This window comes from Peromyscus californicus, unplaced genomic scaffold, assembly GCF_007827085.1.
Source record: "Peromyscus californicus insignis strain IS unplaced genomic scaffold, ASM782708v3 Scaffold_4__1_contigs__length_199733344, whole genome shotgun sequence".
Classification (NCBI taxonomy): domain Eukaryota; kingdom Metazoa; phylum Chordata; class Mammalia; order Rodentia; family Cricetidae; genus Peromyscus; species Peromyscus californicus.
In genome coordinates this window covers 162,219,509-162,245,461 of record NW_026294562.1, presented here as the reverse complement: position 1 = coordinate 162,245,461, position 25,953 = coordinate 162,219,509, and the positions used below count along the sequence as shown (strand labels likewise).

The 25,953-nt window shown below is 49.7% G+C and overlaps 1 protein-coding gene across 4 annotated transcripts in view; it reads right to left on the bottom strand.

The window, feature by feature from the left end:
- The window catches only part of Ryr1 (ryanodine receptor 1), a 132,607-nt gene that overhangs the window by 76,143 nt on the left and 30,511 nt on the right, over nucleotides 1–25,953 (bottom strand). For all 4 annotated transcript variants that reach the window (XM_052761262.1, XM_052761259.1, XM_052761260.1 and 1 more), the window contains 16 exons: nucleotides 25,133–25,307; nucleotides 24,812–25,020; nucleotides 19,643–20,037; nucleotides 15,675–15,807; nucleotides 14,154–14,314; nucleotides 13,487–13,652; nucleotides 11,222–11,308; nucleotides 10,888–11,114; nucleotides 9,231–9,843; nucleotides 7,171–7,443; nucleotides 6,681–6,881; nucleotides 6,238–6,349; nucleotides 2,911–3,057; nucleotides 1,806–2,079; nucleotides 793–907; nucleotides 572–704 (listed from right to left, as the gene is read on the bottom strand). In XM_052761262.1, the coding sequence (XP_052617222.1) occupies nucleotides 572–704; nucleotides 793–907; nucleotides 1,806–2,079; nucleotides 2,911–3,057; nucleotides 6,238–6,349; nucleotides 6,681–6,881; nucleotides 7,171–7,443; nucleotides 9,231–9,843; nucleotides 10,888–11,114; nucleotides 11,222–11,308; nucleotides 13,487–13,652; nucleotides 14,154–14,314; nucleotides 15,675–15,807; nucleotides 19,643–20,037; nucleotides 24,812–25,020; nucleotides 25,133–25,307 (3,421 nt within the window). The remainder of the gene's footprint in view (nucleotides 1–571; nucleotides 705–792; nucleotides 908–1,805; nucleotides 2,080–2,910; nucleotides 3,058–6,237; nucleotides 6,350–6,680; nucleotides 6,882–7,170; nucleotides 7,444–9,230; nucleotides 9,844–10,887; nucleotides 11,115–11,221; nucleotides 11,309–13,486; nucleotides 13,653–14,153; nucleotides 14,315–15,674; nucleotides 15,808–19,642; nucleotides 20,038–24,811; nucleotides 25,021–25,132; nucleotides 25,308–25,953) is intronic.

Here is a 25,953-nt window from a genome sequence, read left to right as displayed (position 1 = left end):
TGTGGGTAGATATCACTGCCTCCCTCACTCCTTTTTAAAAAGATTTATACGCATCTGTGTGTGTGTGTGTGTGTGTGTGTGTGTGTGTGTGTGTGTGTGTGTGTGTTTTGGACATGGAGGCCAGAAGATCCTGTAGGGCTGGAGTTACAAGTGGTTGTGAGTCACATAAAATGGGTGCTAGGATCTGAACTCTGGTCCTCCTGATAGAGCAGCCAGTGCTCTTAACCACTGAGCCATCTCTCCAGCCCTTCCCAGCTTGATGGTGTCGCCTCCTCTGGGAAGCCCCTTCCCGACCACCCCCTTTCCACAGTGGGCTAAGGCCTCAGCTGCTTTGTGCTTTCCCCATCCCAGTTCTCAGGCCTCTGGGTTGATGATGTTGAGACTGAGCTTTATTCCCTGGCTGTCCTGTGGGCTGTGGGCCAGTCACGGTTGTCTGGGCCACGGTCCTAGTTGGTTTCTTTCTTTTCTTTTCTTTTTTTCTTTTTATTTTTTGACAGTCTCATGTAGCCCAGGCTGGCCTCAAACTTGTTATGTAGCTGAGGATAACCCTATGGCCCCTGGGGTTTCTCACCCAGGCCAATGCCACTATTCTCCAGCAGGTAGCTTAGGTGGTCAAACATGGAGCGCTGGTTCTGCCGGCTGATTCGGCAGAAGTAGCAGAGGAAGCGGCAGCAGCTTGTCACCATCTTGGGGAAGCGGATCTCCTGCAGAGGGTAGGCAGGGAGGGCCAGTGGTGAGAGCCTGTACTCTGTGTCCTCTCCCTGAGCTCCTGCATCCATCCAGGTCCCTCACCTTCGACTCGCCGCCCCCGAGGACGTTCACCATGACCTCCATGACCGTTTCGTGCATACCCAGCGCTCTCATCAGGTTTGGGTGTTGGTAGAAGACTTTGTTATTCATGATGTTCCTGTGAGCAGACAGAGTAGGTGGGGTTAGCACAACCTGGGGGTGGGGAGGAGTGCATCCAGGGAGAGCCACGGTCACCATGGTGATAACAGTCCTCACTCTCTATGTGCCTTTTGCAGATCTAAATTCATCTATCCCTTTTTTTTGTTTGTTTGTTTGTTTGTTTTTTTGTTTTTGCTTTTTTTGTTTTTCGAGACAGGGTTTCTCTGTGTAGTTTTGCGCCTTTCCTGGATCTCGCTCTGTAGACCAGGCTGGCCTCGAACTCACAAAGATCCCCTGCCTCTGCCTCCCGAGTGCTGGGATTAAAGGTGTGCGCCACCACCACCTGGCTCATCTATCCTTTTTTGTTTATTTAATTTTCGTTAGGTTTTGAGACAAGGTCTCACTCTGGTACTTCAGGTTGGCCTGGAGTTATGTAGCCCAGGATGGCCTAGAATTCACAGGCATCCCCTGTGTCCTGTCTCCCAAATGCTGAGGTGACAGGTATGAGGCACCACCTAGCTCTTTATCCATCCTTGCAGCCTCTCTGGGAGGCAGGGATTACAATTATTTATCCACTGAGCCATCTCACCAGCCCCATTATTAATATTTATTATTATTCTGAGACAGGGTCTCACTGTATATCCCAGGCTGGTCTAGAATATCCTGTATAGCCCAAGATTGCCTGGAACTCAAGATCCTCCTGCCTCGGCTTCCTGAGTGCCACCCCAAACTTGCCATCTTGTAATTACTATAAGCACAGGTCCCTGAAGCTCCATGGCCACTCTGCAGGTTAGGCATGGCCATTCCCTTTGTTACGGTAGAAGACTCAGAAACAGCAAATGACCAAGAGCTGCCGAGGGGTGGGAAGGACGGTAGAGCACCTGCACAGGGCAGCCGGGCTAGGGAGGGGCACTCACCCAATGCTCTGGATCATGAGGTTCTCCTCCTGGGGACCCATCTGCACAATCAGCAGGGAGCGGATCTGGCCCAGGCACTCCAGCAGGCTCATGGTGTCCTCCACCGAGGACAGAGAGATCGTGTAGGCCCGGGGCAAGGCGCGCAGCAGCTCACCCAGCCCATCATACTGTCGGTGCAGGAGGCTGAACATGGCCCGCACCAGCTCAGGGCTCTGAACGAAGTCCTCCTGGGCCCAGCGCACTACCGTGTGGGACACCAGCTCCTGCAAGGACTCTGAGAAAGAGTTGGGATGCGAGGCTGGATCTTTGAATCAGAGGAGGGGGAAGCATTTCTGTCGCTACCTCCCCTGTCTTCCACCTGCCACAAGCAGGAGTTTATCCCAAGGGATCTCTTCTTTCCTCCTTTCCTTCCCCCTCTCTCCTTCCCTCCCTCCCCTGGCCTCTGCAGCCACCTGTACTCATGGGAACATGAGCACACACGTGAGCACACACACACACACCACACACACAACAAACCAACAAACAAACAAATAAATAATAAAAATGGGCAGGCTGTGGTGGCGCACGTCTTTAATCCAGCACTCAGCAGGCAGAGGCAGGAGGATCTCTGTGAGTTTGAGGCCAGCCTAGTTTACAAAGCAAGTTCCAAGTCTACATAATGAGATCTCCTCTCCAAAGGGGGGAAATGTGGGATCAAACTTCTATCAGTGTCGGAGCCTCTGTCTAGGGTGTGGCTAACATACAGTTTGCACCGTGACACCCACACTAATCATGCTTTTCTAATCCCTTGGGATGGCAATCATCTCACTATGAGGAAAAATGAAAACAAGGACCACGGGCAAACAAGCCACCATGGTGCTGGAGCTGTCACCATCGCGGGCTGGATGCGCCACTGCTCTGGTAGGTGACACAGTCACCTAGTCAACCACAGCTCAGACATTTGGGCCACATCTCCAGGACCCTCTTCCCCCAACTCTTGCTTTCTTGTTTCTGTTTGCCTAACACACACGCGCGCGCGCACACACACGAGCGCATGTTTCAGAGACAGCCTCCCGAGCTTTGAGCCGCCCACCGCGCCCTGTCCGCCCCTGTCCCCAGTCCTCACGAGGTGTCTGCTCCTCAGCTGCTGGCTCCTCCTCGGCATTCTCCTCTTTTTTCTTCACCAGACGCACTTTCTCCAACAGGCTCATTAGGCGGCTACCCAGCGTGGTCTCTTCCTCCGGCTCCTCCTCCTCTCCCTCCAGCTGGATTCCTGCAGGCGATCAGGACAGTATGGATGCCCCCTTCCACGGCTGCATATTCGCCTGGTCATCCCTTCACTCCTCTGTCTATCTACCTCTTTCTCACTCAGGCATACACTCTCGAACTTTTCATCCTGTTCTTCCTGTGTCTGTGCGTTTTCCCACATGTCCTTCATTCTATGAAGGACTTGTCATTCATTTCTTGGGCTTGTTTGCTTTTTTGAGACAGCCTCACGTAGTCTAGGTGGACCTAGAATTCCTGGTCTTCCTGCTTCCACCTCCCAAGTGCTGGGACGACAGGTGTGTGCAGACAGGCCTGGCTCTGCGTCTTTTCATTAATTTGGAAAATAATTGTTAGATTTTTGAGACAGAATCACACAGACCAGACTGGTCTTGAGCTCCCTGTGTCATCCAGGCTAGCCTCAAACTTGCAGTGATCCTCCTGCTTCGGCCCCCTGAGTGCCAGTCTAAGCCACCATTCCCAGAAGCATGTGTCCTTTAATCAACTCATCCAAATATATTCAAAGAACAAAAAAAGAAAGAAAAAAAAGAAGAAAGAGTCAAAAGAATTAAAAGAAAGTATGCTGCCAGTGGACTATTCTTCAGAGAATTTATTATTATTATTATTATTATTATTATTATTATTATGTGTGTGTATTGAGACAGGGTCTCACTATCCTATAACTCAATATGTAGACCAGGCTGGCCTCAAATTAATAGAGGTCTGCCTGCCTTTGTCTCCTACGTGTTACGATTAAAAGCATGTGCCACTATATTGGGCTCAGTAGAGAATATAAATAAAGAGGTAAATACTATAAAAAGAACCCCACAGATAAGTACAGAGCTGGACTTGTGCACACCTGTCATCCCAGCACCCAGGAGGTGGAAGCAGGAAGATCAAGACTTCAAGGTCATCGTTGGCTACATGTCCAGTTGAAGGTCAAGCTGTCCTACATGAGAACTTAACTTAAAAAACATAGTAACTACACCATTTCCAATCAAATGTTTTTTTTTAATTTAGAAAGGAATTTAAAAAAAATCTTTAAAAATCACTTAGAGAGGTGTGGATTTGAGTGGTAAGGGGGTGTAGATGGCAAGGGAGATATCTCAGTGGGTAAAAGCTCTCACTTCATAAGCCAGATGATCTGGGTTCAGTCCCCACGACCCATATGAAAGTCGGATGCAGTGGTACGCATCTGTAATGGCATCACTCCTACATGGAGATGCGCAGTGGAAACAGGAGAATCGGCCAGACAACACTTTCCATGCAGCAGGGCAGCAGAGACAAGAGAGAGCTTGCCTCAGCAACAAGGTAGGAACGGACTCCTGCAAGCTGTCTTCTAACTTCTGCACAGATGCACACATACCTCCGATCACACACACACATGTACACACAGGTATGCACACACACATAAATATTTTTAAAAGTAGATTGTAGAGATTTACTAACCTAAAAAATCAGAAAAACAAAAGAATGAAAAAAAGCAAGAGACCCTGAGAGACTGTGGGACACCATGAAACAGAATACACTCATAATGAGATTCCCAGACAGAGAGAAGAGAGAGAAAGAGGCAAAAGCAGATTGAAGAAATAATTGCTCAAGACTTTCCAATCTTGATTTTTTTAAAAAATACTAATTTACATTTCCAAGAAAATGATATTCCAAATAAGATCAACTCAAAGAGCTCCATATCTAGACACTACAACAACTCAAGCCATTGAAAAGCAAAGACAAAATCTTGAAAGTCAGCCAGAGAACAATGACTAATCACAGACAAGGGAATCTCAGTAAGAATGTCGATAATTTCCCATCAGAAACAACAGAAGACAGCCAACTCCCAAGCCAGCCAGCGCTCCTTCCACTGAATCTGCCAGCTCTCCAGCCAGCTAGTCAGCCTCCCAGTTATTTTTTCATCCATTTTCTTAAAAATTCTTACTTATTTGTGTGTGTGAGTGTGTGTGTGTGTGAGTGTGTGTGTGTGAGTGTGTGTGTGTGTGTGTGTGTGTGTGTCTGTCTGTCTGTCTGTGTGCACGCCAAGAAACACGTGTGGAGATCAGAGGACAACTTGCAGGTGTCAGTTCTCTTCTTTGATAATGTGGGTCCAGGGGATTGAACTCAGGTTGTCAAGCTTGGTAGCAAGTACTTTTACCTGCTGGGACATCTTGATGGCCGTTCATCCATCCTTCTGTCCATCAATTTGCACACCTATCCAATCATTTGCCCACAGCCGGCTATTCATATGCCCATCCTCCCAAATATATTTTCATTTTGTCATATCTTCCCATTCATTATCTAGCTGTTCAACAATATATTCATTCATTCATTCATTCATTCAATTAATCAGTCAATCATTTTATAGCACCAATACATGTTTTTTGTTTTTGTTTTTTGCCAAGGCAGGGTCTCACCATATAGCTCTGGCTATCCTAGAACTCACTGTGTAGACCAGGCTGGCCTCAAACTCTCAGAGATCCACCTGACTCTGCCTCCTGAGTACTGGGATTAAAGGTATGCGCCGCTACTCCCAACTTAAAGATTTATTTATGTTTATTTTACATATATGAATGTTTTGCCTGCATGTAAGTCTGTGCATCATGTGTGTGCCTGGTGCCCAAAATGGCCAGAAGAGGTCATTAAACATTCTGAGACTAGAGTTATAGATGGTTGTGAGCTGTCAAACCCAGGTCCTCTAGAACAGCCAGTGCTCTTAACCACTGAGCCATCTCTCCAGCTGTTTAAGATCAGTAAATCTTTCTTTTTTCTTTTTTGGTTTCTTGAGACAGGGTTTCTCTGTGTGGTTGTTGTGCTTGACCTGGATCTCGCTCTGTAGACCAGGCTGACCTTGAACTCACAGAGATCGCCTGGCTTTGCCTCCCGAGTGCTGGGATTAAAAGTGTGTGCAACCATGGCCCAGCAAGATCAGTAAATCCTTTTTTTTTTTTTTTTTTTTTTTTTGGTTTTTCGAGACAGGGTTTCTCTGTGTAGCTTTGCGCCTTTCCTGGAACTCACTTGGTAGCCCAGGCTGGCCTCGAACTCACAGAGATCTGCCTGGCTCTGCCTCCCGAGTGCTGGGATTAAAGGTGTGCGCCACCACCGCCTGGCTAGATCAGTAAATCTTAATGAAGCTTCAGGAGAGATTGCAAAAAGAAAGTTTTTTGGGGGGCAAGGCTCTCTGAACTTATCTTCTTACCACAGTGTGCCAGCAGGTCTTGGTGAAAGTTAACCAGATCCTGGCGGACCTCTTCAGGGAGAGGACAATCTTCCTCATCTGCGCCATTTTTGAATTGCAATAGCATGTTGATCTAGAGAAAGATTAAATGATAGACCAAAGGCCTTTGATCTCAGAGCAGGGTCAAGGGTCACAGGTCCAACTGTAAGTCTCTCTCTAAGATTATGAGCCCAAATGTAAGCCTGTGAAAAATATCTGAGACTAGACTAGAGGCGGAGGTTAGGTAAGGGGCATGATCGGTCTCAGGTGACTCAGTGGTTAGCTCATGAGAGTGAAAGGTTAGTAGGTAAGTTCAAGGGTCAAGCACCAGTTTTGAAGGTGACCAATGTGAGTCAGTTGGGCCTGGGGGAATTTGAGGTTGGGGTTTATACAGTAAGACCAGCCAGAGTTAGGGGTCAGAGGACCTGCTCCTGGGGCGGAGAGCGGAACTCTCGGGTGCGTCTTGCTGTCTCAGCTGCACTCATGGTGAAGGCTTTCATGAGGAGGCCGTAGCGACCGCGCTGGTTGGCCTGGAGCTTGTCCACATAGCACTCTGCAAAGGCCGCCAAGGACTCCACACGGTGCTGCAGCTCTTGATCACAGAAATACTCCAGGAGGTGACACATCTGTGTGGGGGGGACGGACAGCCATGCAGTAGGAGGGACTTCCTTGAAACTTCCAATGCTTCCTCTTCCTCTCCAGGGCCCGGCCCAGGTCCTCAAGTCTCCTCTCATGTGGAAATCAGAGCGAGCATCCCAAGCGAACCACCCCGCTGCCTTTCCACAGCCCGCCCCGCCCCACCCCGCCCTCTGCCCCCCCCCCCCCCCCCCCCCCCCCCCCCCCCCCCCCGCCCGCCACTGGACAAAGTCCAGAGCCCAGATGGATGGAGACTTAAAGACGGGAAAATCAGCCCACCTGTAACTTCACAGACTCGGGCAGCTTCATCTGGAGCAGGCCCTCCTCCAGCGCCTCTTCCTCCTCTTCGGCTGCCTCCTCCTCCTCCTCCTCCTCTTCCTCTTCCTCATCTTCCTTCTCGCGTGCCTCTTGCTCCTCATCCTCCTCTTTCTCCTCCTCATCTTCCTCTTCCTCCTCTTCCTCCTCCTCTACCTCTTCTTCCTCAGTGAATACTTCAGGCTCGATCATCTTCAGGATCTGCTTCACATCCTCGTCGCTAAAGACGCCCATCACCTGCAGGGCAAGGTCTGAGTCCTTCCGGGGGCCTGGGGGACCTCATGGCTTACCCCAGGCCTGCTTTCCAGACCTTCTTCTCCCACACATGCCAGGACCAGGCCTGCGTTGGCTGATACGGCTCCTCCCACAGATAGAATGCCATTCCCACTTTGCTGTCCACTTTCCTTAAGATCCCCCAGTACAGTGGGGTTTGAGTTGGACATAATCAAGATACTCCTTAACCCCTCCTCCAGTCCACATCTATGTCTCACCCACACGGCCCAGACCATATCGTCAGACATAAGCACCACTCCCTTCATGGGTAAGTGTCTTTCTCTTAAGCCGGGATGTGGATGACTCTGAGACAAGACATACTCTACACCTAACACAGTCTACACAGGTCCCAGCATACATCAGCTCTCACCTGATATAATGAAGATGCTAATAGACTGAAGTGTGGAAGGGAAGTTAGAAAAGATATAAAGGAGAGGAGCAGGGAGGCAGAGGAGCCAGTGCTAAGAGGTAAGAGGATTGACTGGTTGGATGGATGAATGGAAAGACTGAATTATAGAGTTCTGAAGGGAGCTGAGTGAATGAGTGAGTGTATGATAGAAAGATGAAGGAAATGGTGGAAGAGATGGATGAAATAAAGATACATGATGTGTAGGTAGGCAGGTGGCTAGACTGTGCAGTGGTCTGAGTGAGATTGTCCCCCATAGGCTCATATATTTGCATGCTTTGTCTCCGGCTGATAAATGGTTTGGGAAAGATTAGGAGGTGTGGCCTTGTTGGAATCGGTGTGTTTCTGGGGGTGGGTTTTGAGGTTTCAAATGCCCATGCCAGGCCCAGTTTCTCTCTGGCTGCTGCCTGTGGATCAGGATGTAAAGCTCTCAGCTCCTGCTCCAGCACCATGCCTATCTGCTTCCCGCCATGATGATGAAGGACTAACACTCTGAAAGTGTAAGCCAGCCCCAGTTAAATGTTTTCCTTTGTAAGAGTTGCCCTGGTCATGGTGTCTCTTTACAGCAATAGAACAGTGACTAAGACAGACTGATAGACGCAGGAGCAAATAAATAAGTATAGATGAATGAGGAAACAGACATGGGAGTTGGAGGATGGATGGATGGATGGATGGATGGGTAGACTGGCTTATGTACAAAAAGCTGAATAAATATATACATATATATGGTTGAATGGTAATATGAGTGTATGAATAATATGAGTGTATGAAGTAAAGGGGGATGTACATACATGAGGATGGACATATGTAGTATGAAAAGGTAATGGATGGTTTGTGGCTGGGTATACAAATGGACGCACAGGCGAAGGGAAGGTGACTGTTGGCTATATGAAGGAATATGTATCAATAAGGAAATAGGTGTGTGGATAGAGGAACATGGACTCATGTGATGAGTGTTGAGATAGGTGAAAAGTGTTGAGATGCTGAAAAGTGGATAGATGGATGGATGAATATGTTGGTGGACAGAAAAACAGAAAATTGGAGGTACTTGTGGGTAGGAAGATGAGGGTATATGTAAGTGAGTGGAGAGATGAGTGGATGGAAAATTGATGGATGAACCAACGAATGATTGATTGTTTAGATGGCGAACTGGGGGAAGGGAGATACCGAGAAACATAACCAGAAGATAGGAAGCTGGATTCAAGGGAAAATGAATATAGACGGGCAGACGATGGGTAAATTGAAAGGTAGTAGAATGTGTAAACATGTGGGAGACGGAGACATAGACGGCTGCACGCCTTCGAATGTGGAAGGGGAGGGGAGGGAAACCGGAGGGGGCCATTACCAGGAGGGTAGACACAAGCTTGAGCACTGGCACGAACTGAAACTCCACAGAGCCCCCGACTGGGTCACGAGCATGCTGTCCTCCATCTCGCACGGCTTCACCCAGCATCCTCAGTGCCTTGTCTCGGAGAGCCTCCAGAGGGATGGCAGGGCTGAGGCGGGCCGGAGCTTCTGCCGCCCCAGCAGCGGGCAAGGCGGCCACAAAACACGGCGGTGAGAAATGGTGCGGAGGTCTCAGCGAGGTCGTGACTCCAACACCAGGCAGGCCGTGGCGGCGGGGCCCGTCTTCCGCGCTTCGTCCCGGTGGGAAGAGCGTGATGGCGCGGGTCTCCGGCGTGAGGGGCACAATGTACTCGGAGAGCATGGAGCGGCGGCTGCGGCAGGCGCTTTCCAGGTGGATGCTGATGAGGAGGTCATAGTAGCCTGCTCGCAGAGGACCCGGCAAGTGCGCGTCCTCCAGAGCATGCAGCAGCTGCGCCTGGTCCACGTGGCTGCACAGAGCGTGGGCCACCCGGTTGTTGCCTAGGGCGCACACTGAGCGGTAGAGAGCGAGCGTGTGGGAATGGAAGCGCTGTAGGTCCAGCCGCTCAGACAGCTCCAGGATGTCCATGCACCTGCAGCAGAGATGCAGCGCACAGTCAGAGGTCCGGGTCAGACGGAGTGGGAGACAGAGACCTCAGAGAGGCTCGGGTGAATTGTTGGCTCTAGCAGGGGGTCTCGGTGTCCCGCAGGGTCAGGCTCTAAGGGGCTGTGGCTCTGGATCCAGGAGTCTTTCCGTGGTCCTGCTAGACCCTAAGGGGCTCGGGTTCTCCATACCCTACGCCTAGGATTTCTAGAATGGACTAAGACTTTGGAGTTTCTGGGACTAGCAGAAAATATCTGGTAGCCCCTCGATGTAGCTGAGATGCCCCAGATAGGGCTTGAGCTTTTTCTTGAAGGTTCCAGTACCCTGGTTATATCTGAGTGGGCCAGCAGGAGTAACTTTAATGTGCCAGGTGTGGTGGGAGACACCTGTAATCCCAGCACTTGGGAGGTGGAGGAGGAAGGTGTTCATGGCCATCCTCAGCAATATAGTCAGTTCAAGACCAGCCTAGCTATATGAGACCAGGACCTTAGGGAAGATCTCATCTCAAGATAATAATAACATTTAAAGTATTTTAAGAGCTATAGTCCAGTGGCAGAACACTTGCCTAGCATGGGAGAGGTCCTAGGTTCAACCTTCACCATCAAATACCTAAAAAATGTTCTAACATCTATGTGAACACAGGTCTGGGTGTGTCGGGAACCCCTAGAGTGGGTTCCGGATCTCCATGAGACATGCCTCAAGTCTCCCAGAGGCCCTGGAATATAGTCAGGCCTTTCTGAGAAATGTCTGGGTTGGGGAGTTTGATTGTAGTCTGGGCTTTTTGAGATGGATTTACGATCCTGGAGTGTGGTCTAGGGTCTCTGGGGTGTAACTGTACTCCCCTGAGATGGATATGAGGCTCACTGGGATGGATCTAAGGGGTTCCCTAAGGTGGGTCTAGAGCCCCCTGTCGATTATCTGAGGAGGGCAGTTCCAAGCCAGGGTCCTCTGACCAGAACCTGGAACCTCCTAGGACCATGTAGAGCCCCGGGGTTGTAGTTGGGGAAGGCACTGAGCCCAGCAGGGCCCTGACCTGTTCTCCTCTGGGATGTGTAGTGCCATCATCATCAGCGGCTCCTGGCACTGCACAGCCCAGCCAAGCCGCTCTCCAGCACGCCGAGTGTCCACATGCAGGAAGTGGTTGGGCATCCGGCTCCAGGAGACAGGCATCAGCATCTGGACCTCCAGCCTCGGCGGGCACTGAGGGGCTGGGTTCTTGCGCTCACTCTGGAACATGGCGGCTGACAGAGGCATGATGTTCTGTGGGTTGGGAAGAAAGAGTGGGCCAGGATTCAGTCCTCACAGTCCCGCACGGGTACCCTCTGCACACCCCCAGTCTTGGTCTGCACCCATCCCTGTCTCCTTGCCTTCTGCTTCCCCAGCTCAAACTGGACCACATTCTGGTGGGTGGGCAGGACAAAGACGGCAGGAAACAGTTTCGTGTTGGGTTCCACCTGACCAGGAAGAAGAGGTCAAGGTGTGAGAGAAGGTGGGCTGGAAGCAGTGTGGACTCTGGCCCAATTTTGTAGATCCATACTTGGGCACCGGAGGTCCACAGTGGCCGTAGGTGACCTGTGGGCGGGGCCACCCTGATGCAGCCAGGCCAAGAGTCTCCAGCTCCTTCGGAGTAACTGGCCAGCTGCATCACTGTTCACACCACAGCCCTCCTTCCCTACTCACTCTTCGGAAGGCAGAGCATCCCCCCCGACTGGCTTCCTCCGACCTGCCTAGTGGAACCTACCCTCGTGAGCCTTCCTCTTCCCCAGACAACACTGGTGAGGAGAAGCCTTACCAGAACCAAACTGGAACCTGACTGCACCCACAGACCCACCCCCACCCCCGTTCACAGGCAACCAAAGGACAAGAAAAGTGTTAGAATGACAGAGGCTGGAGGCAGCTAGGCCAGAGCTCTCCAGAGGTTAACTTGCACAGAAATCCCCTGAAATCTCAGTAAAATACAGATTCACAGTCAGCAGGTCTGAGGAGTCTGAGACTCCGCAGAGCTATGAAATTCTAGATGATGCTGGCCCAGGGATTACACTGTAAGGAGCCAAGAGCCACAGCACAGCCTGCTTCCCTGGCCAGATGCATAAGGGCAGAGGGCACGTGAAGGAGGGAGGAGGGAGGGAGGAAAGGAGGGAGGAGGGAGAACACAGGTGGTGTGTGGTGGCACACACCTGCAATCTCAGCACTTGGAGGTGGAGGCAGAAAGATCAGGAGTTCAAGGCCAACCTCAGCTACATAGGCTAGCCTAGGGTACATAAGATCCTATCTTTAAAAAAAACAGGAAGGAAGGAGGGAGAGAGAAGTGTGTGAGGAGATCTAAAGGAGGTAGGGACCCATTAAAGGGTACAGCTCCACTTAGATTCTGATCCGAACAAAGAAATGGCAAGGAGACATTTGCAAGACAATCAGAAAGCTGAACATGAACTAGATATTTGACGACAGTCAGGAGCAGTTAGGGACCTTTTTTTTCTCTTTGGTGATAGCAGTATTGTGGCTCTGCCTTTTAAAAATAATCTTTATCTTTTAAAGAGATGAAACTATATGATGTCGGCAATTTCTTTCAGAATCCTCCAGTGGGAGTGGGAGGGAAGTAGGCGTAAAGACGAATGAGATTGGCTCTGAGGGGGTGGTGGCTGACGCTGGTAATGGGGACCTGGCGCCTCATTATGCTCTTCTGCTTCTGTATATTTCTGAAATTCTCCATTTAAAATACAGTTTTGCAAGCTGAGCGCGGTGGCACAGGCCTGTAATCCCAGCACTTGGGAGGCAGGAGGGTCAGGAGTTTAGGTCATCCTTGGCTACATGGTGAGTTTAAAGCCAGCCTGGGCTAAAGATCTTGTCTCATAAAGTAACAAAATAGGGACTGGAGAGATGGCTCAGTGGTTAAGAGCACTTTTTGCTCTTGAAGGGGACGCAGGTTCAATTCCTAGCACCCTCATGGTGGCTCACAACCATCTGTAGCTCCAGTTCTAGGGAGTCTGATGCCCTCTTCTGACCTCCATGAGCACTAGGCATGCACGTGGTACATTTATGTACATGCAGGCAAAACACTCATACACATAAAAAAATCTAATAAATAAATCTCCCAATAAGGAACTCTATTTGGGAGGTACTTCTAAAAATTAAAAATAATAATAAATAAAATGTTGAGAGGACCATCTTAGACGGGCTAAAGAATAGGTAGGTTAGACATATGCGTGGCAAAGAATGAGAGAGTTTGGTGGTGGACTTATGAATAGGGACTTACTGGGCAGCTCCTTCGATGTCTCTGTATATTCAAAATACATGTGAACATTTAAATAATAATAATGGTAGTAATAATAATAAAATGCTGAAAAGGAAAGCCCACTTGAAGATTTGGGCCATCCCAGTGTGTGTGCTAATTGGTGAAACTGATGACTGATGTCACCCCGCCCATGAGGGACTAAAGAGACCTCTCTTCTATGACCTCTCTGTCTCCCGCAATCTGGGCATATGTTTAACGGAAGTTCAGGTAGACAGTCTCCCGGTGACTCCCAAGGGTAGACTAGGCTGTTTCACGTCTCCAGGGTCTGACCTTAGGGGCGATTATAAAAGGTCCTCCTGGAATGCCAGGAAACGCAGATGCTGTGAGGGGCTGGGCTCACCTGGAAAAAGGTGTTGCTCTCTTTGCCGTTGGCTGTAAAGGTCATTAAGCCGGTGGCCAAATCCACCAGGCAGCCAATGACAAAGTCCGTGTGGCTGATCCGGCCTTGCTGTCCGGGACTCACAAAATCTCCACCCCACACCATGTAGCAGTTGCTACACTTGAGGCTGGAAAAGACAGACGTGGTTACGGCATACATCCTCCACCAGGGGACCCTGGTGTCTCCTTCCCACACTCCTGGAATACCATGACCTCAGAGCCCCACTCCCAAACATGCACTACCTGAAAACTGAGCACAGAAACCCGACGCCCCAGGCCCCGGCCCCCCAGAGCTAGAATCCTTAGGTTAGCACAGGCATCTTGGAAAGAGGACGGAGAAGGACAGAGGGGGAAAAGAGGATCAGAAGTGGGAGCCGGAAGAGATGGAGGGGAAATGGGAGGTGACGAAATAGAAGAAAAGAGAGTAAAAGAGAACAGAAGAGAGGAGCAGTTAGAGAGCAATGGCCATAAACAGAGAACAGAAGCTTCTGAGGTGGGCGCCATGATTCCTCTTGTTCCAGAAGGTTCTCAGGAGCCACAGTCTGGCAGCTCCAAAGCTGGTGGCTGGAGGCCCTGATCCTACCCACGCCAACCTCCCGCCTGCACGCAGCCCTCCCACTGTGCCGCACCTGCTGTGGACGTTGCCTTGTTCGTCCCCCATGGTCACCGTCACTGCCCGGACCTTGCTGAGGTCAAAGCTCATGTCGTGTTGATGGTAGTCAGGAGTGACCCAGCCCACCCACACACAGCTGGGCTCCTGCCCCGCGAAGACCCTCACAGAGTAATAGTACTGGGGACACAGAGAGAGGGCCAGACGTCAGTCGGGAAGGTGGCCTTTCTTGGGACTCTAAATCCATCTCGTGGATTCTGGGAGTTCACCATGAAGTTACGAGATGAGAGAAGCCCTGAGCTGAGGGTTTGTGTTGGTTTCACTACTCAAAGTTTTTTAGATTGGGGAATCCCCTGGGAATATTTGGTGACACCCCTACACTTGGCCCCTCTTCAGACTACAGCAACAATAATAATAATAATAATAATAATAATAATAATAATAAATAATTAAAAATAAAATAAAGACAAATAATAAAATAAAATATAAAATACAAATAATAAATAAATAAAATAATAAAAAAGCTCACAATAGGGGGTGAGTTGGGAGGGGGATGCTGGAGGGGTGAGAGGAAGGAAGAGGGGGATCTTTGATTGGTATGTAAAATGAACAAAATTTTTCTTAATAAAAAAAAGCTCACAGTAATAGCTTATTGCTCTAAGTGGTTTTTTACACAATCTAACCACAGTCTCAGTCCAGCCACCTCACTGGGGGGCAGGAGAGGGAGGGCGTGTACCATTTTTACCCTTGTATTTACTGGCGAGGAAGCCACAGTCCTTCCAGTGGAAGGCACCGGGCAGTGAAATGACTCGGCCAAGTGGCCCCTAGGTGGTCTATGATCCTCAGGTCCTAAGTGCTAAGATACGTTTCTCTTTGCTTTTTCCCCTCCCCTCCCCTCCCCTCCCCTCCTGGACTGAGGGTAGAATCTAGGCCCTCATGAACATTGGCAGCTGCTCTATCGCTGAGCCACGTCCCCAACCCTCTTTTTACATTTTGGGATGGGGCTGCACTGTGTTGCCCAAGCTGGACTTGAACTCCTCTGTAGCCCAGGTAGGCCTTAAATGTGTGATCCTCCTGCCTCAGCGCCCCCCCCCCAAGTAGCTGGGATGACATGCCTGTGTCTGCAAGCCCAACAGGAATAAGATTTCTGTCTTAACAAACACCTGAGGACTCAAACCATAGTGGGATTACTACTGATGTTTACTCCCAGGAATATATTAGAGCGGTTTTTGAACTTCATGTACTGTGTTTATATTATAATTGATCCCGGATGTTGATCTATATTAGTTTACCCTCTGGACTTTGGGATCCCTAAGAGTGATATTAGCTTGCCTTCTAGCTTCATTGAGCCCCCTGCCATCTTCAGGTCACTAACTCATGAACATAGGGTTCAGAGGGTCGCATCAGTGGGTGCTCTATCCACACTTTCTACAGTGTGCTGGGGTATCTCAGCTATAAGGATGGCAGCACTGAAGTGGAAACTTTGACGTTTCCCTGTTATGCTGAGGAGTCCCCCGAGTTGAGGGTTCTAGGTTCACACCGTGGTGGTGTTGAGGATGATCTCAGGGTCATCACGGTTGTCAGCAGGTACCACATCTCGAGGGAGTCGGGGAAGAGCAGGGGTGGTAGGTGGTTGGGTCATCATGGCGACCTTCTTGGCCTTGAACAAGAACCTGGAGGTCAGAGGAGAGCCTGCCATGAGAAGCTGCTCCTCAGCCCAGCCCCTGTGTTCCCACCATAGCCATCATGTCACCCACATCTGTCCTGATTAGACCCTCTTAACACCAGTAGCTTGCCTCTGGAGGGCAGAGCTTCCTGGCTGGCCCAGCCCAGTCTATTCCAGAGATGCTGTGAGCTGCACTTGTGGGTGCTGGGCCACTCACCTTTAGAGAGGGCTACTGATAGCTAAGTGTGGTGGTGCACAAGCACTAGGGGGTGAGACGAGAGAACTGGGAGTTCAAGGCCATCCTCAGCTATACAGCAAATTGAAGGCCAGCCTGGACTATGTGAGACTCCAAACAAAACAATAAAACAAGGCAAAATAAAGAGGGTAACCAGAAATATGGAGGTCCTCTTTGGGAACACACAGTGGTTTCCCTAAATCAACATTTGCCATTTGTCTTCCTTCCTTCCTTCCTTCCTTCCTTCCTTCCTTCCTTCCTTCCTTCCTTCCTTCCTTCCTTTCTTTCTTCCTTTTTTCTTTCTCTCTTTCCCTCCCTTTCTTTCTTTTTCTTTCTTTCTTTGTATGTATGTATGTATGTACGTACGTACGTACGTATGTATGTATGTATGTATGTACGTACGTACGTACGTATGTATGTATGTATGTATGTATGTATGTATGTATGTATTATGTATTCATGTGGGTGCCCATGTGTGTGCATGCTTGTGGAGGCCAGAGGATAACTTTGGGACAAACTTGGGTGTCCTCAGGAGGTGACACCCCCCTTGTTCTATGAGACAGTGTATCCTTTTCTTTTTCTTTCTTTCTTTTCTCTTGGTTTTTCAAGACAAGTTTTCTCTGTGTAGCCTTGGCTGTCTGAGACAGTGTCTGTTGTTGGCATAGAACCTGAATAGGCTAGGTTTGCTAGTCAGAGATCTGTAGGAACCTGCTGCTTATACTTTGGCAGCCCTGGGATGGCAAGCCCATGCTAGACCACTAGCACTTGGGTTGTGGAGATCGAACTGAAGCCTCGTGCTTTCAAGGCAAGCGCTTTACTGAGCCATCCTCCCAGACCAGTTTGGTTTTTTGTTTGTTTTATTTTAATCGATGTTGTTTGTTTTTGAGACAGGGTCTCAACACAGAGCACTGGCTGGTCTGGATTCATTATGTGTCTCAGGCTGGCCTTAGGAGAACAGTCCTGCCTCTGCCTCCTAAGTGCTGGGATTACAGGAGTGTACCACACTTAGCCTGTTTTTTTGTTTGTTTGTTGGTTGGTTTGTTTTTGTTTTTGTTTTTTTGAGACAGGGTTTCTCTGTGTAGCCCTGGCTATCCTGAAACTCACTCTGTAGACCAGGTTGGCCTCAAACTCACAGAGATCCACTTGCCTCTGCCTCCCGAGTGCTGGGATTAAAGGCATGCACCACCATCACTGTATCACACTGTTCATCACTGAAGGAGGTCAAGATAAGAACTCAAGCAGGACAGGAACCTGGAGGCAGGAGCTGATGCAGAGGCCATGGAGGGGTGCTGCTTACTGGCTTGTTCCTAATGGTTGTTCAGCCTGCTTTATTATAGAACCCAGGACCACCAGCCCAGGGATGGTGTCTTAGTTAGGGTTTCTTTTATGGAAATAGATTCTTTTCTCATACAATGTATCCTGATTACAGTTTCACCTCCCTCTACTCCTCCAAGTTTCTCCCCACTAAACCTCCCCTCTGAATCCACTCCATTTCGGTCTCATTAGAAAACAACAGGCACCCGGCGGCAGTGACACACGCCTTTAATCCCAGCACTCGGGAGGCAGAGCCAGGCGGATCTCTGTGAGTTCAAGGCCAGCCTGGTCTACAGGGTGAGATCCAGGACAGACTTCAAAGCTACACAGAGAAACCCTGTCTCGAAAAATAAAACAAAACAAAATAAAAAAGGGAAAACAACAGGGTTCTAAGAGATTACGACCAAACGTGACAAAATAAAATATAGTAAGATAAAATAAAACTGTCCCATCAATGTTGGACAAGGCAAACCAAGAGAAGGAAGAGAGCCCCAAGGGCAGGCACAAGAATCCGAGACCCACTCCTTCACACACTCAGTAGTACCATAAAAACACGAAGCTGAAAGCTGTACTATATACTCAGAGGACCTGGTGCAGAACTGTTCAGGCCCTGTGCTTCAGGCTCTGAGTGCATATGGTCTCTGCTCAGTTGTTTCAGAGGAGCCTGTTCTCCTCATATCCTCTGTTATCTCTGGTTCTTACACTTTTTCTGTCTCCACTTCTGCAGGGTTCCCTGAGCTCAGAGGGCAGTGATTTGATGGAGACATCCCATTTATGTATGTTCCAAGGTCTCTCTCTCTGCACATTGTCTGGCTGTGGTTCTTTTCATCTCTTCCCATCTGCTGCAGGAGGAAGCTTCTCTGACGATGACTAGATAAGGCACTGATCCCTGAGTATAGCAGAATGTCAGTGGGAGTCATTTTATTGACATTTTTTTTTGATCAGTAGTATTTGGTTTTACCCTAGATCTTTAGGCTATCTAGTCTACGGTCCCTGGTCAACCAGGCAGTGTCAGATGTGGGTTCCATCTCATAGAGAGGGCCTTAAGTCAAATCAAACATTGATTGGTTATTCCCACAAATTCCGTGCCACCATTGCCCAAGAACATCTTGAAGGCAGGACAGATTGTAGGTCGAAGGTTTTGTGGCTAGGTTGGTGTTTAAGTTTCTCATTAACTTCCTGTACCAAAGACACTAGAACATAGGGGCAAAGGCTCCATGTAATACTAGCTCAACTTCTCCACGTTCAATGAGTTGTGGGAGTGTTGTCCTGGGCAACGGGGCCCTGCTGTCAGTTTGCAGAGAAGAAACCAATGTCTTAGCAACAACCTGGGTTGTGTGGGGAATTTCCACGGGACCTCTTGATTTGGCCTGTTCTTGAGGGGGGTGGGTTCTTTCTATGTAGCCTAGGCTGGCTTTCAATTTAGGGTTCTTGCCTTCCCCTCCCAAATGCTAGAATTACCAGTGAAGCCACCATGCCTGGTTAGCAAGTCTTCACCGTGTAAACTGTCTTATACACTACAAGGTGTGTGGGACCTTCCAAGAACAGCCGCCTCCACTGTGATAGATACCAACAACACTCCATCATTTCCAAACGACCTCCAAGAGGCAGAATTGTACTGAATTGAAAGTCACTGTCCTAACAGGGGAAAGGAGATTTTCTTTCAATCCAGTACCTTCTAGAGGCCTTCTTTGAAGTTAGTTCAGTTTTGGTTATTTGTTTGGGTTGTGTTATTGTTTTTTCAAGACAGGGTCTCTCTATGTAACCCTGGCTGGCCCAGAACTTACTACATAGACCAGGATGTCTTTGAACTCACAGAGATACACCTCCCTCTGCCTCCTAAGTGTTAGGGTTAAAGGCGTGCACCACTATATCTAGCTAACATTAGTTTTGGGGGCCACATTGGAGACACAGAATGGATCCCAACTTAGAAGACCACTCCGTGTCCACTGAGGCATGGGGGGAGGGCACAGTAAGCTCCAAACCAGATAAGGCAGCTCCCCTTTAGTGTTCACGGATAATGACATCTGTTGAGCACTTTGGGGCCCACCAGATGCACAGGGATGGCAGCATGTGTAGGATTCTCCAATTTCATACTTCTGTGGAAATGACAGCATCATTGGAAAATAATAGCATCCACCTGAGACAAGATCTCTCAGGGTTCTGACCTCGCTTAGCCACACCTTAGCACACCCTTTGGGGTGCAATGGAGGCTTCCTAAATTATTGAAGTTGCATAAGTGGGGATCCCAGAACAGACCCTGAGCCCCATTCTAGCCCCAGTGTGGACTCACCCTCTCTTCTTGTTCTTCTCAGTGGTGGCGTCCTTCTCATTCTCCGCCCTGGCAGGCTGGGCCTCAATCCCAGCCTGGGCAGTGCCTCCGGGTGCCCCTTCCTTGGCAGTTCCTTCCTTGCCTCCCTCAGCCTCTCCCCAGCCTCCAGCTGAGCGGCGCAGGTTTTCATAGTCAGGATCAGGCTCTGCTGCCCGGGCCTCATCTTCGGCAGGCGGCTGCAGGCCAGGGGATGCCAGGGGTGTGGCCCCTGCGGTGCAGCGGAAGTGCTGGTGGAACTGGACCGGAAGGCTCAGCCGGAGAAACAGCATCTCCACCAGACTGTTCTGTGAGCCCCAGGTGCGGTGGGTCAAGCGAAGGCATGGAGGTGTATCCACAGTGCCATCCATGCGGGCCACCTTGGAAGAGGAAGGGAGGAAGCTCTGAGCCAGGCTTGTGAGCTAGGCCAGGGTCCTAAACATGGTTCCATGTAAAGTCACTACTGGACCTCTGTGTGGGAATTATCTAAAGGTAACCTCTCCTCTGGGCGAATGGGGCTTGGCTGTGGAGTGCTATCAGCCTGTGCTCAAGCTCTGAGCCTTATAAAGGGTAACAGCTTGGTCCTGTACTGGCATCACTTGGAGGAATTTTCAGGACCTACCTATGCACTCCAGAGTAAGACACCCACATATGCATTCAAAGCATAACTCCACACATGCATGCATGCATGCATCCACCCATGCATTCATCCATCTGCCCACCACCCACCCATGCACTCATCCCTGCTCACACATACATACACATGCATAAATACATGCATTACACATCCATCTGTGCATCACCATCCTTCCATGCATCCATTCATCATCCATCTGTCCATGCATTATCCACCCATCCATACATCATCTATCCATACTACAAATATCTCAGGAGCACCTACTGAGTGCCAGGCACTGTTCTAGGAGCTAGAAACACATGAGTGAATGCAATGAGGGGTCTGCCTTCCTGGGGTCCTGGGGGAACTCTGCAGAGAGCAGCTTGGAAGAGTTAGAGTTATGGAGAGGCTCCCCAGAGGAGAGTTGGCAAAAACGCGATGCCCGGGAAGGATGGACAGTGCAATGACATGGTGTCACCACGGATTTTTACAGATTGCACACTCCTGTGCACTCAGCACCCAGATAAAGAAATGGACCTAGGTCCCCTTTACCACTTGGCCAGTTTGGCTTACAGAAAGGGCACAACCCCAAAGAGTCCTGTGTGCTATGTGCTCAAGACAGACTTTCGAGGATTTGCAAGTGTGTGTGTACACGTATGTGTGTTGCTGGGAATGGAACTGGGGCCTTGTACATGCTAGGCAAGTGATGAACCACTAGGATGCATTCCAGGCCTTGGATTTATGAGACAGGGTCTTGCCATGTAGCCCAGGCTAGCCTCAAACTCTTGATCCTCCTGCTTCAGCCTCCTGAGTGCAGGGTCCCAGGCTGTGCCACCAACCCAGGCTTCTCATATGTTTTCTAGAGACTATTCCACAGGCAGCAGAAGTGGAGTTGATCTCTCCAAGTACCAAATCCTTACTTGGTCCTGTGTTCCTGTACCTGGAGAATTCACCCCAAACTGTGCCTATGGAACACATTTTTTCTCACTTCTCTCTTTCTCTCCTTTCTTAAGAGCCCTCTTTCCATTGTTCCCTGACAACAAAAGATTCCCTCCTGTGACTTGCATGTGAAGGAACCAGCAGCGTCTCTGAATTATTCTTTTCCAGTAACAGACTTCTCAATCTGTCACAGCACAGATTAGCTTGGCCTGTTCTGGAACATTCTATGAACGGACTCCCACAGCCTGGGATCTGTTCTACTTGACTGCTCTCACTCTGCATTGTGTTTGTGAGATTTGTCTAGGTGGTTCTGTGTTCTGGCTTCTTCATTCTCAATGCTGTAACGTTCTGTTGTCTGCTCTGGTTCTCCTCTCTGGCAAAAGCACATTCACACTCATTCCACCTCCTGTTACACCCACTCTGGCCATTCAGGCTCCACCAGCACTCCTGTGATCTCTTGCCAACAGACATGCCTTTCCAAAACTCCATCTCAGACATGGCCCTACTAAAAACCCTTCTAAATCCTTAGTTCTAAAATATCCCCCACACATCACTGATTGTGTTGGTAGTGGGAGTGGTGGTGGTGGAGGTGATGGTAGAGGTGATGGTGGTGGTGGAGGTGATGGAGGTGGTGGAGGTGATGGAGGTGATGGAGGTGGTGGTGGTGGTGGAGATGGAGGTGGTCGAGGTGGTGGAGGTGATGGTGGTGGTAGAGATGGAGGTGGTAGAGGTGGTGGAGGTGATGGTGGTGGTGGAGATGGAGGTGGTAGAGGTGGTGGAGGTGACGGTGGTAGTAGAGATGGAGGTGGTCGAGGTGGTGGAGGTGACGGTGGTGGTGGAGATGGAGGTGGTGGAGGTGATGGTGGTGGAGGTGGTGGTGGAGGTAGTGGAGGTGATGTAGGTGGTTGTGGAGGGGCTGGTGGTGGAGGAGGAGGAGGAGGAGGAGGAGGAGGAGATGGTTTTGTTTGTTTGCTGGTTTGTTTTTGAGTTAGGGTCTTGCTATTCAGCCCTAGTTAGCCTGGAACTCTATGTAGACGAGGCTGACTTCAAATTTGTAGAGATTCACCTGCCTCTGCCTCCCAGGTGCTGGGATTAAAGTCATACATGACCACACCTGGCTAGTTTTTGTTGCTTATGAAACACAGTCTCCACCTCCACCTCCAGGCTGGCCTCAGCCTGACTATGTAGACAAAGATGACCTTGAGCATCTGAGTTCCCTGCCTCTACTCCCAAGTGCTGAGGAAACAGGCACGCACTGCCAAGGCTGGTTTGGTTGTTGTCTTTGATCACTTATTAATTACAGAGAGAAAAAACAGCAGCAGCTCGGCAGGAGAGCAGTCTGACAGATTCCATTCAATTAAGCAGCCACAGCTGACAGGCAGCATAACGGTGTGGAATGTTCAAGTCGCTTGCAGAGGCCAGATGAATGGTTCCTTGTGTGAAACAGCACAGTGCTCACATCTAACTCACACACGCCCTCCATATCCCAGGCAAGCATTCTACTACAGAGCTGCATTCCCAGCCTTTTCTCTTCATGTTTTAAACATACATACGACACACAACACAGTTCGGTGCTCTGGGAATGGCTGTTTGCTGTTCTCTTTAGGAAATAATGGTGAGAAGAAAATCTGCACACGTTCATACAGAGGCAAAGTCTTCTCAAATGTTTCTGATGCGCAGCTGGTTGAAGCCATGGATACAGAGCGAATGGCACATGGTACAGAAGGCTGACTGCAATAAACTCTAGCAACCTCCGGGCCAGAGACACAAGGCGGCTCAGCGGTAAGAGCACACTGGCTGCTCTTCCAGGGGAGCTGAGTTTGATTCCCAGCCTCCACATGGTGGCTCACAACCATCTGTAACTCCACTTCCAGGGAATCTAATGCCTTCCATAGGCATCAGGCACACATGAGGTAGACAGACATTCAGGTAGACAAAACATCCATACATACAGAATAATCAAATAAAATTTAAAACAAAACAGATACAGCAACCTCATACAATGGAAGGCACAACTTAACTTCTGTGATATTTCTACAGAACACACACACACATACACACACACACACATACACACACACATAATGTGAACCTGGTTATAATAAAATATCTCCCAAACCCAAATTGAAGGACATTTTACAAAACATGCAGTCTTCAAAAATATCCAAGTCAGGACTGGAGAGATACATGGCTCTGTGGTTAAGAGCACCAGCTGGTCTTACAGAGGACCCAGGTTCTATTTCCATACCCCACAGGAGGCTCACAAACATCCCTAACTCTAGTTCCATGAGATCTGACACCCTCTGACTTCCACAGGGGCCAGGCACACACATGGTACAGAGACATACATCCAGACAAAACATTCATACAAATAAAATAAAATAAATAAATCTTTTTAAAATGTATTAAAGTCAATGCCATAAAAGACAGAAAAACATCAGAAACGTTCTACACAGAGACCTAATCCCTAAATGTAGCATGTGAACCTGCAGTGGATCCTGGTCTGATTGCCACAACTGGACAGATTTAATCATGGGCTGCCTGGCGATTAGGCCACAGTGTGCCAGTGTCTGACGTCCTGATATTCACCATTGCCCTGAGTTCTCTCTGAGCATGCCATGGCTCTGAAGACATGCACATTGTAGTATTTTAGGGTGAAGAGCACAGTGTCCCAACTGGTCACAATGTCCCTCCCTTTCCTTTTCCTACTCATCCTTTGTCTTCTTGAGACAGGGTCTCACATCACCCAGGCTGACCTCGAACTCTCTATGTAGCCAAAGACGGCCTTGAACTTCTGCCATCAGCGCCCAAGTTCTAGGACAACAGGACTGTGCCACAGCTGGTTCCAGTGGGGTCATTTAATTGTGATTTTCTTTGCTCTCATCTCTTGTTTTATAGATGAAGAGGGAAAGTTGTTTGTGGAGACGGTACTTTAGAAGGCAACCCCGGGAGCCCATTATGTTGGCACCTCCTTCTATGACGTTTATGCATAGAAGAGAGAGAGAAGGGATTGTGAAAAGAAGAATGGAGGCTGGACATAAATTATGTTATTCCAGAACATGTATTTCGGCAGTAAGCCCCTGCCTAGAATCCCCCAGTGAGGAGCTGGGGGTGTGGCTCAGTGGTAGAGCCCCTGCCTAGAATCCCCCAGTGAGGGGCTGGGGTGTGGCTCAGTGGTTGAGCCCCTGCCTAGAATCCCCCAGTGAGGGGCTGGGGGTGTGGCTCAGTGGTAGAGCCCCTGCCTAGAATCCCCCAGTGAGGAGCTGGGGGTGTGGCTCAGTGGTAGAGCCCCTGCCTAGAATCCCCCAGTGAGGGGCTGGGGTGTGACTCAGTGGTAGAGCCCCTGCCTAGAATCCCCCAGTGAGGGGCTGGGGGTGTGGCTCAGTGGTAGAGCCCCTGCCTAGAATCCCCCAGTGAGGAGCTGGGGTGTGGCTCAGTGGTGGAGCCCCTGCCTAGCATGTGAAAGGCCCTAGGTTCAATGCCTGGAACCACCACAAGAGAGAAAAAAGGAGATATGTTATCTAGCACACACCACACCCTTTGAGCCTCAGCAGCACAGAATAATAATAATAACCATGTGAATGGGGACCAATTCTTACCTCATAGTGGGGGTGCTCAAGGGGCACAGGCTCAAACTGAGGAAGGCTCTTGCTAAACCAGGTGGTGACTGGCCGCTGCATGTTGATGGCGAAGGGCTCAAAGCCTTCCTGGAGGCCACAGATGGCAAAAAACCGCAGGGAGCTCACATCCTGGCCCAGGTTCAAGTGACCCACCTGACCAGGTCCCAAGCTGCAGACCGGAAGGAAGCCTGAGCGAAAGGGACAAATGTGTGGGGTGAGCAGGCGTCCTCAGGGAGGAGGCGCTGGGGAAGATGGAGAACTAGAGGCAGGAAGACTACGTAAAGAGGTCTCAGCCCTCACCGTCCCCAATCTCAATGTCGCGGAAGGCGGTTTCCGAGCCTGAGTCAGACATGAGGACCTCGCCATTGAGGGTGAAGATAATGGTGTTCTCCGTGAGATCAATCATGCAGCCGACAACATCGCCTGACTGCCAGGGGCGTCCGAACGGCTCACTGCCCAAGTGCCAGCGCTGGCCCTGTGAGGAGAAGCCAGGAACACACGATGCAGAGACGCACAGGGAAGTGGAGACAAAGGGCATCCGGGAGACACAGGCAGCATCAACTTCAGTGCACGTGAAACAGAAAGTCATCCACAGTGCTCCCGTCTTCCTCATCCACGAACCCTGAAATTGCCGTCACTGTCTCCACCCCACTGTGCTGCTGTGCCCGTTGGCAGGGGCATGCACACCACCAAGGTGGTACTGTAGGGCGTGGGCCAGAAGTAAACGAAGGCAGAGAGAGAAAATTTAGCCTATGAAAATCCTCTATACAGACCCATAGGTTCCCAGAATTGGTGGATAATGATGTGGACGGAAGAGAAGACTGGTATAGGGCTGGATGGGAAAAGGGATGGAGAGTTGAGAGGTCACACTGTTTGATGGAGGGAAGAAAGAAAATGTGAGGAGATGCACACATAAATAAATGGTAGACAGATGGAGTGGACGGATGAATGGGTGGGTAGATGGATGGAGGCACAGACAGAAAGATGGATGCTGCTGGACACAGTGATTCATGCCTGCAATCCCAGTACTCAGGAGACTGAGGCAGGAGAATTATGAGTTTAGGGCAAGCCTGGGCTAAATAGCCAGTTTCAAGCCAGACTCTGTCTTTATGTCAAGACTC